This window comes from Colobus angolensis, unplaced genomic scaffold (assembly GCF_000951035.1).
Source record: "Colobus angolensis palliatus isolate OR3802 unplaced genomic scaffold, Cang.pa_1.0 Scaffold136, whole genome shotgun sequence".
In the NCBI taxonomy this organism is placed as follows: domain Eukaryota; kingdom Metazoa; phylum Chordata; class Mammalia; order Primates; family Cercopithecidae; genus Colobus; species Colobus angolensis.
Window position 1 is genome coordinate 5,623,439 of NW_012114444.1, and position 12,780 is coordinate 5,636,218.

A 12,780-nucleotide genomic window follows, 5' to 3' on the forward strand; every position below is an offset into this window, starting at 1 on the left:
CACGTGCCACCACGCCTGGCTAATTTTGTATTTTTAGTAGAGATGGGGTTTCTCCATGTTGGTCAGGCTGGTCTTGAACTCCCAACCTCAGGTGATCCACCCACCTCGGCCTCCCAGAGTGCTGGGATTACAGGCATGAGCCACCATGCCCAGCTGACATCTTCTATTGTAACAAAGGGCTAGGCACTGGGCCTCACCTATAAACTCCGTCACAGGGTCATGCTCGCCTTCTGTTTTGATGGTACCTGCGATGCTGTCATTCTCCAGGATGGGGAGGAAAAGCTGCACGAAGTCAGAGGTATAAGGAGGAGCAATGACGTCCAGCACCTGTGTGGGGGAGCACAGGGTGACTTCTTCCGCTCACTAGTGTGGGGCATCCAGCGACATTTGGGTGAAATGGCAATCAGTTTGGAAAAAATCCCTCCCCGCCCCCACCAGCTTCCCTGGTGACACCACCCGTCTCCAACATCAAGATGCCCAGGGTGGTAACGGAGGCAAAGTGTGTAATACAGCTGCTGCAGGCAGGAAGTGCTTTTTGGTAAATGAGTATCTGTCATTGTCATCACTACATCAGAAAGCACAGTTCTCAGTTAGGTACAGAATGAACTACATTAAGCCAAAAAGGGCAGTGCTAGTGTAAACAGTATGAAACATGAAACCAACGGTGCATTGCTGACCTCAGTGACAAAATAGCGAATGAGTGAAATGTCAGTGTCCAGCTTCTCCAGACACTTTCGGATGTAACTGACAACAGGAAGTACATAACCTCGACTCAGCAGGTGAACCATCCTGTCCAGCAGTGTCTTCTTCAACTCAAGCTACAGAAGAAGGGGGACAAGGAGCTGGTTAGAGGGGGTCCTCCCCAGCCCCTGGCGAGCCCCACGGGCACTGCTTACCTGCTCCATCACATCCAGCTGGGAGTGCTCAGTCTCAAAAAGCTTAACAAGCAGCTGCAGGACCTGGGGGTGCAGGAGTTGGTGGCAGGTGCTGATCTACAAACAGGCCAGAGGGAGCTTCGCTGAGCAATGTGGTCACACTCAGCACACAAGAGAAACCGGGCACTGTCACAGTCACCAAAGAGCTTATCACTGAGGAGGAAGGTCCTGACACCTAAGCCAGGGCCATCGGCTTCCAGTAACACTTGACTGAGATGAAGAAATTTCTGCAGTCAATGAAGCTAGGTCCTTAAGAGGAAAATCCTCACTTAGGACTGAAATAACTATTTTTGAAAAGAGTATCCTCTAAACTTACTAAATAGATGCAATGTTAATGCCAATGTAAACAGCATGAGACAGACACTGCACACTGTGAACAGCCCTCCACCCTCTTACCTCATCCAGCAATGCCAGGTGGACGGGGGTATGGTCAGTCTGCAGCTGAAAGTACCTTGGTTCTGATACAGTCCAATCCACCCACTTCAGCACACCCATCGCTACCACTGGAAACCTACAGTTAAGGCAGAATGCTTCCTTTAAAAACAATTGAAAACACGAAATATGCTAGAAAAGCGTTAAAGGATGGTTACAAACAAACTCAAACGACTCCATCATTCACCCTTCAATACGCCCCCCAAGCTTTTTTTTTTCTTTTTTGAGACAGGGTCTCACTCTGTCACCCAGGCTGGAGTGCAGTGGCACAATCATGGCTCACTGCGGCCTCCCGAGTGCCTGGGACTACAGGTGCGTGCCACCATGTCTAGCTAATTTTTTGTAGAGAGAGGGTCCACCATGTTGCTCAGGCTGGTCTTGCACTCCTGGGTTCAAGCGATTTTCTTGCCTTGGCCTCCCAGAGTGCTGGGATTCCAGGCAGGAGCCACCGTGCCCGGCCTAAGCTCTGCTTATTAGTAAATAGCGTGAATGAATCGGCAGCCACTCAACATGTGACGCGAGAAGCAGAGTTCAATTCTCTGCTCACTTTAAACCACTTATTTAAAGGAAAAGATCGTTAATGAGCGACCCTCAGTGAGTTTGGTGAACTGGGTTGAAGTTTACCTTTATTTAGCAAACTCTTTCTTCATCCCTAGTATAAATTATTAGGGGAAAGACATGCCTAAGAGAACATACTATTTCTAGGACACATGTATTTATATAATTGGCATAATCACAAATCATTTCTATCTAAGCAATAGTTTGTGGGTATAACTTTACCTATAAATAGACCCTTCAAATCAGGTTTTGTAACTCTGGCTATCTTTTACTTCGTCTAATTTGTGAGGATGTGCTCAAGAGACTTCTGGCAAATAAACACCTGAAAATTCCTCACGCTGCTAAAGCTGTCCAAAGTTCCCTACATACTGTTTAAAAATGAAAAAGGACATAAAATAAGTATCACTGAAGCTTTTGTTATTTGAGCTTTCAATATGAAAACTCAAACCACCTCCTCCCCAAAGGACTGATTGAAGAACTAAGTTTCATTTTACTTACCTAATACACTGATAAAGTGTGCTCAATTCTGCCACTAGTTCAGAGGCCCCTTTGTTCTCGTTGCAACACAAATTGTGAACAGTTTCAACAGCTTTCGACGTTGACTTCAGCTCATCTTTATTGATGCTCACTCGCTTGTTCTGAAAACACACACACAAGCTAGTGAGCCTGACAGGGCAGATATCCCTGCTGTCGGGGTGTTCTGGTATCGGCCACCTCTCCTTGCAAATCACTTTCCCTATTTCTCAAACTTAAGTTGGGAGTCAATTTAATTGTCAAACTTCACAGTCACACAGAGTACAGAAACTGAAAAGCATTGAGACTAGTGTTTGTCCATGTCTTACGGAAATCAGTTTCATTTCTTTAGTCACATTTCAAATTACGGTTTGCAGAGTATTAAGAGAGGCTACACACATTTTCTTGAGACGTTTAGCCCTTTCTCTATGCAGAAACAGAAGAAAAGACATGCTTGATACTAGAGAGGCTCAAGATTTCTTGTAGCCAAAATTCCAAAATAATATCAAAGCAGAGGAGGAGATCTGTCTCCTAAAAAATCCACAGATTCCCAGAACCGATGGTACCTTCTTCCAGGTCTCAACCACACTTGCCGCGTACGCCAAGATGTGGATGTATTTGTGCTTGTGGTCCTGGTTGATCCGAGCCCCTGGTTTAAAGAGTGACTGCATGAACAGGTCCAGGAAGGCTGGAACGCGGATCTGAGGAGAAGCACAGGCCCAGTTCGGGACGGCAGGCCTGAGGGCACTGCTCACCCACCTCCCCTCAGGGCTCCCTACACAGCAGGGGCCTAACAGGCTCCAGGCCGAGAGCGTGACTGAGGAAGGACCAGGACAATGATGGAATTGCATTCACAGCCTTCAGAGAATCAGACAAGCATAGACTTTCCAAAGTAACCCTACCAGTTGGCACTGGGAGTTCTTGAGAAGCAACTTACGAGTTCAACCGGAGGAGGGTCCATGCTTGTGAACATCTTGAACAGGACGGTGATGTCGGCAGGGTTCAGGGCTCCTTTGGACAGCATGGCCCCAAGAGCCTGGCAGGCCCTGGGGTAGGAGGCAGCTGTGCCCAACGTTAGTGTGATCTGACTGGCGTCGTGACCTCTTGAGAAAAACCAGAGAGCCCGTTACTAACAAGGCAGCTTCTTTTTTCTGTTCTTCTTTACACATAGAATACTTTACATTGTTGGGATCTCTGTTTTTCTGCCATCCATGAGTGTACTGACTCCTAACATTTACAACACTGGGAAAGTGATTCAAATACAGCTTGCTGGCTCTATAATAAAGGAGTCACACACTTTAAATACTTATGAACACTCTATTGGTAGCAGAAAATAAAGTTAACACGAGCTCATTTTGTACAGTAAGATATGGACGACACTGTAACAATGAGATTCTGAGCAACTATTTCAGGACTGATGTTATTTGTTTCTTATGAATCCTAGTGTAAAACCCAGGTCCATAAATCTGGCAAAGTGAAAAAGAATCAAGTGCTTTACAAAACAGTCCTCAAAGCAGCACTTTAGAATGCCAGCTCTCGTAGTATACCAAAAACAACTCTCACTTTTCCAGCTCTGCTGGATAAAAGGAAGTTTTTTTTTTTTTTTTTTTTTTTAGACAGAGTTTCGCTCTTGTCGCCCAGGTTGGAGTGCAATAGTGCGATCTTGGCTGACCACAACCTCCACCTCCCAGGTTCAAGCGATTCTCCTGCCTCAGCCTTCCAAATAGCTGGGGTTACAGGCATGTGCCACCACGCCTGGCTAATTTTGTATTTTTGTTTAGTAGGGACGGGGTTTCTCCATGTTTGTCAGGCTGGTCTTGAACTCCTGACCTTAGGTGATCCATCCGCCTCAGCCTCCCAAAGTGCTGGGATTACAGGCGTGAGCCACCATGCCCAGCCACAAGGAAGTCTACCTATATGTTGAACAGAAGGAGCTAGCAGCTTTGGCTGTGGAATGAGGGCCATGGGAAGGGTTTCGTGGGGAGCACTAGGGAGGGAGGGGTTGAGCAGAAATAGGGCCTCTCACTTCTCCTGGGCAAAGCGCTGCACTTCCTGGGCGATCCTGCGCACAGCGGAGCCCCCCTGCTCCTCCTGGGCCAGCACGGACATCATGGCCTGGGCAAACAGGTACGTGTGCTCCCCGTGGCACACCATCTTCTGAAAGATTGCAAGGAGAGAGGGTGTGGGGTTCACTACTCTAGCACGGACAGCGGACTAGAGCCAAGCCTCCTCCCCTGTGCTCAGGCCCGGGAGTGAGCATCCTGGAAGGTGCCCTCAGAAATGGAGATTCTCTCCAGGGAAGGAGCATCTCATGCTTGAAAACCAAGACCCAAAGTAGCCTCCTTCTAATCTGAGGTTCATAAAGAAAGAACTTACGGCAAACTCAGGGAGATTTTTTTCAAGGTTTTCTTCTCCTCCATCTAAAATTGTAGCTAGAGAGGTCCGGAGCACTCTCGAGAACACTTCTAGCTGCTGGCATGCTGTGGACACGCTGGTGATCTCCCCCTGGTACCCTGCGTCAGAAATAAGCTAGGACACAAAACAAGAAGTCAAAGGGGTGGCATGCAGTGACCGCACCTCCACGGGAAGCTGGCTTGTCAGTGTTCTTGGTGAGGTGGAGTAAGTGTGCGCTGGGCATGGGTCTCAGGCCTTCACTCCGCCCCCACCCTGCTATCACCTAGGTGTGTGCCCTGGGCTGACCACCTCTCCATCGTTTCTTCATATGCAAGAGGAAGATCGAGCAGGCACACCTAAAGCTCTTCTCAAACCACAGAGAACTCTATGTGTCCCTGCTAAATCCTAAAACACAGTCGATGCTGACCCAAAAACACAGATACAAATTTTACACTTTTCTTTCTCAGTGTAAGGCTTATGAAAATAAAACAATAAAGACCTTTATGGAAAAAAGCAAATATGAACTGTCAAAGGAAACAGACCAACAACCAAAAATAACCCTCATTCACAAACACCTTTCTCTTTAACTCCAGAACTCTTCCTACCTTAACAGTAAAGTTCAGCATCAAACAGTCTGGATGGGCTTCAGCCAGTTTGTAAAAAAGATCCCGCCACGTGGTGTGTGCAATCATCTGTTCCAGCCACGCTGGGGTCTGCCAACAAACACACAAACAGCAAAATAGGAGAGGCCCCGCTTTTACTTGAGTGGAGATTCTGTTGTATAAACAATTGCAGGAGATTGGTGCTGATGGAGTCCCCATGGGCATCTAGTTCTGGGGGAGGCAGACCCAGAGCTGGCCACGGCCACACAGTTGGCTGAGTGACAGGAAGGTCCCTGGATGCCCCCTCAGCTTTCAGAAGACTGAACTCAACACGAGGGTACTGAAAGTCGTTTCCTAGGAGACACCAAGACCCACACAGAGCCGCCTTACACACTCAGGCAGCTCATGCTGCCCCAGCTGTATGCCCTCAGCAAAACAGAAAGAGGCCATTTTTAAATGGCACAGGTGGTCTGGCCCATCACCACATGGAGTAGCCAGAAAAACGTTTCTCTCAGCTCTCCTATGTGACGGATGGCTTCAAGGGCTGTGCTCTGAACCTGCCATCCTGTTTGTGCCAAGGCCAGCTCCCCAAGGCTGCTCCCAGCCACAGATGGAATGCAGCAGGGCCTCAAAAGCAGGTCTGTCCAGGAGATGTGGGCTCCCAGAATGGACACCTGTGGCTTAAAGATTCCCCACTGATATGGCTGGAACTTTCTGGAAACCACACTGCAGCCTAACATTCTTCCTACTAACCCTCATTCCTTCTCTCTTGCCCTCAAGGTTCAGACTGCATCACAGCTCCCCCAGCCTCCTCCAGCCCTACCCCCATCTTCTCTTATAGTTGCTTCCCCCCCATAATCTCCTGCAGGCCTAGCCCTGTCTTGGCAACTGCTCCTGGAGGAACCAAACGAAATCCACCACAACACTCCAAGAGCTGTGCCTGGGAGTGAGCCTGAGAGGGGAAGTGGTGGGAACTTGCTGTTCCTTCTCTTGGTCTCAGCACCCGTGTGCCTCTCACGTGCAAGCATGTCATGACCCTGGGTACAGAGTTTAAAGGGCAATTCTGACTAGATGCAACTTCTGTCTCACACTCTGATTTTAGTCCCCAACTCTGCCATTACTTACATGATATGCCACACTCCATTGTACACAGGAAATGTGTAAAAGACCCTAGGGCCTGGTACTAGACAAAGCAAAATAATTCCTCACCTCTCCTTCTTCAGTAAAAATAGAATCTGCTTTGCGGGGGTCAAAATGTTTGATCAGCAAACTCTTCAAGTGATTTTCCACAGTTTCCTGAACCTGCACTGGCTCAACACCTGAAAGAAAATGAAAGCCACTAGACAATGGCAAGCTCTCCATTCACTGTGTGGCTTTAGAAAGCAAACGGTCAAAAGTCTCTATGTGAATCAAATATCAAAGAATTGCTTCTGACCACTTATAAATGTAAGATTTTGGAACTCTTAAAAGTAGTTATCAATGATATTCAATGGTAAGACCCAAAAAGCAGCACAGAACAGAACACACAAGCCTGGTCCACCCTGACTTCATGGAAAGGACAGCACCGTCTGCAGAGCCTCCCTAAGGATAAAGACAAATGGCCACAGCAGACAGGTAGGGGGATGGAAAAACACCTCTGCCCAGTGAGGAGGGAGCAGATGGCAGCCAAAAGAGACACACTCGTGTCTAATCACCGGGACAGCAGTGCGTCCACAGGCTTCCGGACAGCACGCACTCCAGTGATGTCATCTGCACCCGGCTCCGTGGATTTACAGTAAGGCTCTACTTTGATCATATTAGCTAAAAGCCATAATCATAGCCAGTCCTAAATTATCCGTCATTTACTGCTTGCTGTAATAGACGTCTTGAAAATGACACACTGAACATACACTGTATAATCCTATAATTCTACAACATGGTAGGGAAAACAGCTCAATGAGAATCACGTTTGCAGGCTACCAGTAAACCTCAATTACTGAATCAAAGATAAGAGGCAAGCAGATACAAATGAGTAAGATAAACATAAAAATAAGTAAGAAGTTCAGCTCTTTCTTACACAAGTCTCAGAAACCGGGAAAACAAGGCAATGTATCAGTGTTGTAAGGACACAAAAGTCTATTTTTGAAAAGGTGGGGGTGACTAGCCAGGACACGGGCCACCCACAAAGCACCTGTCTGAATGAGCCACTCAGCCAGCAGGTTCACAGTTTGGGCCACAGCGGTGTAGTTTTCAGATAAGAGCTGGATAACATTCTCCGGAGACCCTCCTGCCTGAAAATACCTAGGGAAAGTAACAAAGCGGCAATTACACCAGAATGAATGGAATGATGGACAACAGGAAGGTAAGGAAGGAGGAAAAGAATCAGGTTTCAAAATTTTTAAAGCGGCAGAGGGGGCTGGATGTGGTGGTGCACACCTGTAATCCCAGCACTTTGGGAGGCAGAGGTGGGAGAATCACTTGAGCCTAGGAGTTTAAGACCAGCCTGGGCAACATAAAGAGCCCTGTCTCTCCAAAAAAAAAAAAAAAAAAAAGCCAGGCACAATGGCACATGTCTGGGTGGCCACCTTGTGAGGCTGAGGTGGGAGAACTGCCTGATTCCAGGAGGCTGAAGCTGCAGTGAGCGGTGATTGTGCCACTGCAACAGGGCAAGACTCTGTCTTAAAAAAAAAAAAAAAAAGTGGCAGAGGGGCCACCCCTTGAAGCCTTTAGTTCAGTTCACATTACTCTTGCTTTACATAGCACCTTCTGGGTGTATTACAAAACTTTCTCTAAATTATCCCCAGCCTCCTCCCAATACAAACACCTTTCTCACATACCTCTTCAGAGTGTTAAAGATGGAGGGTTCCATGATATAATCCCGGGTGGAAAATTTATGCAGGCATTCTTGCTGAACCTCTGCATCATCCTCTCCTTCTCCAGAATCATCCTCCTGCTGTTGGTAAATGCCAGGAGCCAGGATTTTCTTTCATTAATATAAATACCCTAATCTCACCTTAAATCGTATAATGCCGCCCATTTTGAAAGTATTCTACACACATTATTTCACTTGACTTTCATGACAATTTCATGAAATGGGCTGGGCAGGTAGTGAGCGGCTAGGAAAATGGGATCCGGGATCACACTGAGTAGGTGTGTACAGCTCCTCCCTGGCAAACCGTGTTCCATGCTCACACAAGTTACCCAACCTCTCTGAGCGTCCGTTTCCTCCTCTGTTAAGTGAAGATAATAATAATACCTATTCCCATTTGGCTGTTGTGAGGATTCCATGAGCTAATTTTTGGAAGAGCCCAGCATAACCTCTGACATTTAGTAACGGTGCAATAGACAGTCAACTATTATTATTATTATTTTCACTATTCTTATTTCATACATGCCATTGAAGAGTAACAACCTGACTCCTGAAAGCGTGAGCCATCACTTACCATTAGAAAGTAAAGATCGCTAACTTGCCTTGCGTTGGCACTTCTAGCTGGACTCCAGTCCCAATTCTATGTGGAAGCAACCTCAGGCCTGTCACTCAATCTAAGGGCAAAGCAGGCTTCTTCACCTGCTGATGACCATGTGAGGATGGACTGAGTGATCCCAAACCCTGTTAACTTTAACACTGCCACCCTAACTAACAAGCAGATGCTTTCTGAACGGTCTGCACTGTGCTCATCAACCAAGGAGCCTAAGAAAATGTAAGACAAGACAAGGCTTTTTCCATCAAAGAAGTTTACAAACTAATAGAGACAGACTTCCATGCAACCTACTCTAACATAATGGGGCAAGAGCTGGGCCAGGGGTCAGCAAACTATGACCCAGAGCCAAATCCAGCCCTCTCCTATTTTTGCAAATAAAGTTTTGTGGAACACAACCACACCCATTCTTTTAAGGATTGTCTGTGATCATTTTCCCCCTGTAAGGGCCGAGTTAAGTAGTTAAGACAGAGACAGGCACAGCCTAAAATATTTGCTATCTGCCCTTTTTCAGAAAAGTTTGCTCACTGCTGATCTGGACTAAGATCCTAAAAGCAGTGCTTTGGAAGCAGACAGAACCTGATGACTTCCCACTAAAGACTGTGGAGTCTTCTCTCAGACCAGATTTGTGTGGGGAACCCTGAGCCCCTGAGGGCGTGACAGAGGCCGGACTTCACCCCAAGCCTCATTCCCATATGTCTGTTCTCTTGGGCTTCCACCACCTCTCGGGTCATGCTATCTGCCTGCTCACAAATCCAGAATTAGCCTGGATCTCTCTCTCCGTCCTTCCTCTCTTAAGCTCCAGACTCAGGTATCTAACATTCCATTCTCATTTCCAGTCAGATGTCTCACAAGTATCCAAACTCCTTAGGTCCAAAACTGACATCTTTTCCCTGGAAACAGATCTTCTTTCTACAACCCATATTTCAGTAAAGGATTCCATCATATATCTACCTGTTACCCCCAAACCTGAAAATCATCTTCAGCTTCTCTCCCTCCCCCCACCCCCACATCCTGTCACATAGATTCATCAATTCCATCTCCCATCTGTCTATCCAAGGTGGTCCTTCTTTCCACATTTGCCTCTGCTCTTCCTTATTTTTTGTATGCTTGCAGTAGCAACATTCCCCTAAAGTCTCGGTCTTATTCCTTCCTTTCAATCATCTTTCACACTGTGGCCAGTGATCTTTGTAAGCCACAAAACTGACATCTCTCTCCTGCTTAAAGATTCCCATCTCCTTCAGGAAAAAACACCCCAGCACTAGCAACAGCATGCCCTTCCCACTTCCCCTGTCCGTTCTGACCTCTCGCCACTCCCCACTTGCAACCTGCAGCAGGACTCATCCGTTTCAATGTCTGTAGCTCTTAGTTTCCATCATCCAGACTGAACATCACAGTGGCCTCCTTACACATCTTCCTGCCTCCCACTATGTAACGTGGCATCAGGCGAACAGGATTTGGGTCACCAACTATCTTTTAAAATCCAGTTCTTGCCACCCTCCTAACACCTTTCCTAATTTTCTGTCCCTCTTCCAAGCTGAGTCACAGAATAAACATGAAATGAACATCTGGTCCACCCCCCCTCATCAATGAGAGCCCACAGGTATCAATGGGCAAAATTAGGATCATGATTAAAATTCCCCAAACATGAGACTCCCCAGTCTCCCATCAGTGGGGTCGAGGTCTGACTGCATAAACTTGGGCAAGTAACTCATGCACTCGGTCTATAAAGTGAAGGCACTGATTAGATGGCCCTCATGTGCCCCAGTTCCAACACTTTATGACTCAATGGCTCAAGGTGAGCCGGGCATGGTGGCTCACACCTATAATCCCAACACTTTGGGAGGCTGAGGTGGGCAGATTACTTGAGACCAGGAGTTCGAGACCAGCCTGGCCAACATGGTGAAACCCCATCTCTACTAAAAATACAAAAATTAGCCAGGTGTGGCGGCACCGGCCTGTAATCCCAGCTACTTGGAGAATCACTTGAACCTGGGAGGTGGACGTTGCAGTGAGCCAAGATGGCGCCACTGCACTCCAGCCTGGGTGACAAGAGTGAGACTCTGTCTCAAAGAAAAAAAACAAAAAGGCTGGGCACAGTGGCTCATGCCTGTAATCCTAGCATTTTGGGAGGCAGGGGCGGGTGGATCACCTGAGGTCAGGAGTTCAAGACCAGCCTGGCCAACATGGTAGAAACCCCGTCTCTACTAAAACACAAAAATTACCCGGGCATGATGGCAGGTGCCTGTAATCCCAGCTACTCGGGAGGCTGAGACGGGAGAATCGCTTGAACCCAGGAGATGGTGGTTGCAGTGAGCCGAGATCAAGCCACTGCACTCCATCCTGGGTGGCTGAGCAAGACTCCGTCTCAAAAAAAAAAAAAAAAAACAGAAAAAAGAATAAAAGTCTCAAGGTGATATACAAGATGCCCCAAACACCAACCCACCACTAAGCTAATTCACACCCTGCCATCTGGACCACTTTGGTGGTCAGCAATTTGATAAAGTGGCAATGGAGACAAAGGATGTGGGCTTGGATCCCCTCTCCTTCCTTATTAGTTTCATGACCTTGGGCAGGTCACTAAGTCTTTTCGTCTCACTTTCTTCACTTACCAGATAAGCAGAGTAACACCCAACTCAAAATCTTGAGTGTGGAAGGCGATAATGCATGACGCACATGGCCCAGGCTCTCAGTTAGCTAAGTCTGACTCTATCCACTCCACCCTAAGCCTCCAACACTGTGAAATGATCCAACATGCAAATCTACTCGTGTCCCTCCCTGCCCCAAACTCCTGAACAAGCCATACCATTCAGCACTCTCCAAGGATCTTCAGAACCTGCTCCCTACTGACCTCCTGCCACTGCTTCCACCAGGCCTTCACAGGGCTTCTTTCAGTTCCAGAAACACATCGCCTGCCTTGGCATTTTATACCACGGCTCCGAAGCCGCCATCACACCACCACCCATGTTCATCAACGTAAGCCCCACTTCATCCTTTATTCCCTCAAAACACCAGTTCAAAATGCACCAGACATCCCCAATCTTGACTCTTGTTAAAAATGCAAGTTCCTGGGCGAGGCGCGGTGGCTCCCGCCTGTAATCCCAGCAGTTTGGGAGGTCGAGGTGGGTGGATCAACCGAAGTCAGGAGTTCGAGACCAGCCTGGCCAACATAGTGAAACCCCCTCTCTACTCAAAATTTTAAAACTTAACTGGGCATGGTGGTGGGCGCCTGTGATCCCAGCTACTCGGGAGGCTGAGGCAGGAGAATCGCTTGAACCCGGGAGGCAGAGGTTGCAGTGAGCCGCGATGGCGCCATTACACTCCAGCCTGGGCAACAAGAGCGAAACTACGCCTCAAAAAAATTTAAAAAAATAAAAAAATTAAAAAAAAAAGCAAGTTCCCAGGCTCCCCGTCCAGACCAACTGTTGGACTGTCTCCAGGGGAGGGACCTGAGAGGCTACATTTCAATCATGCGCCGCAGGTGGGTCTTTAGAGTTTAAGGAGGGGACACACCGGCCAGACTAGAGCTGCCTGCCCTGACTCTGCAGGCCCCGTTCTCAGGGTGGGAACAGAGTGATCCCTCCTGGGCTTCCACCCCAAACCCTGGAAGGTCAAGGCCCGAAGATCCTTTCCATCAGTTTGCCCAAAGACAGATGAAATCAGCCCAAGGTGCTGAAGAGTACAGTTTATAAAACAGTAAAGCACATGTAGGAATGCCCTAAATTCTACTTTTTCACCATGATGCTGGTGTGAAGTTTTTCCACTTTATTTTTGTTTAAAACTGTGTGAGCTCCGGGCCCAACCCTCCACCTTAGCGTTGGTGTCCCGCCCGCCGTGGGGGTCGCAGGGTCGGCGCCGGGCCTGGCCGGAGCAAGGGGGTACTGGGGG

The 12,780-nt window shown here is 47.8% G+C and overlaps 1 protein-coding gene across 1 annotated transcript in view; it reads right to left on the reverse strand.

Moving 5' to 3' along the window:
• Positions 1 to 12,780, reverse strand: part of NELFCD (negative elongation factor complex member C/D) — a 31,349-nt gene that overhangs the window by 842 nt on the left and 17,727 nt on the right. The window contains exons 2-14 of the mRNA XM_011934559.1: positions 8,251 to 8,366; positions 7,605 to 7,714; positions 6,644 to 6,753; positions 5,438 to 5,545; positions 4,815 to 4,967; positions 4,465 to 4,595; positions 3,376 to 3,541; positions 3,005 to 3,139; positions 2,424 to 2,563; positions 1,332 to 1,446; positions 897 to 992; positions 678 to 818; positions 198 to 327 (exon numbers count right to left, since the gene is read on the reverse strand). Of these exons, the coding sequence (XP_011789949.1) occupies positions 198 to 327; positions 678 to 818; positions 897 to 992; positions 1,332 to 1,446; positions 2,424 to 2,563; positions 3,005 to 3,139; positions 3,376 to 3,541; positions 4,465 to 4,595; positions 4,815 to 4,967; positions 5,438 to 5,545; positions 6,644 to 6,753; positions 7,605 to 7,714; positions 8,251 to 8,366 (1,651 nt within the window). The remainder of the gene's footprint in view (positions 1 to 197; positions 328 to 677; positions 819 to 896; positions 993 to 1,331; positions 1,447 to 2,423; positions 2,564 to 3,004; positions 3,140 to 3,375; positions 3,542 to 4,464; positions 4,596 to 4,814; positions 4,968 to 5,437; positions 5,546 to 6,643; positions 6,754 to 7,604; positions 7,715 to 8,250; positions 8,367 to 12,780) is intronic.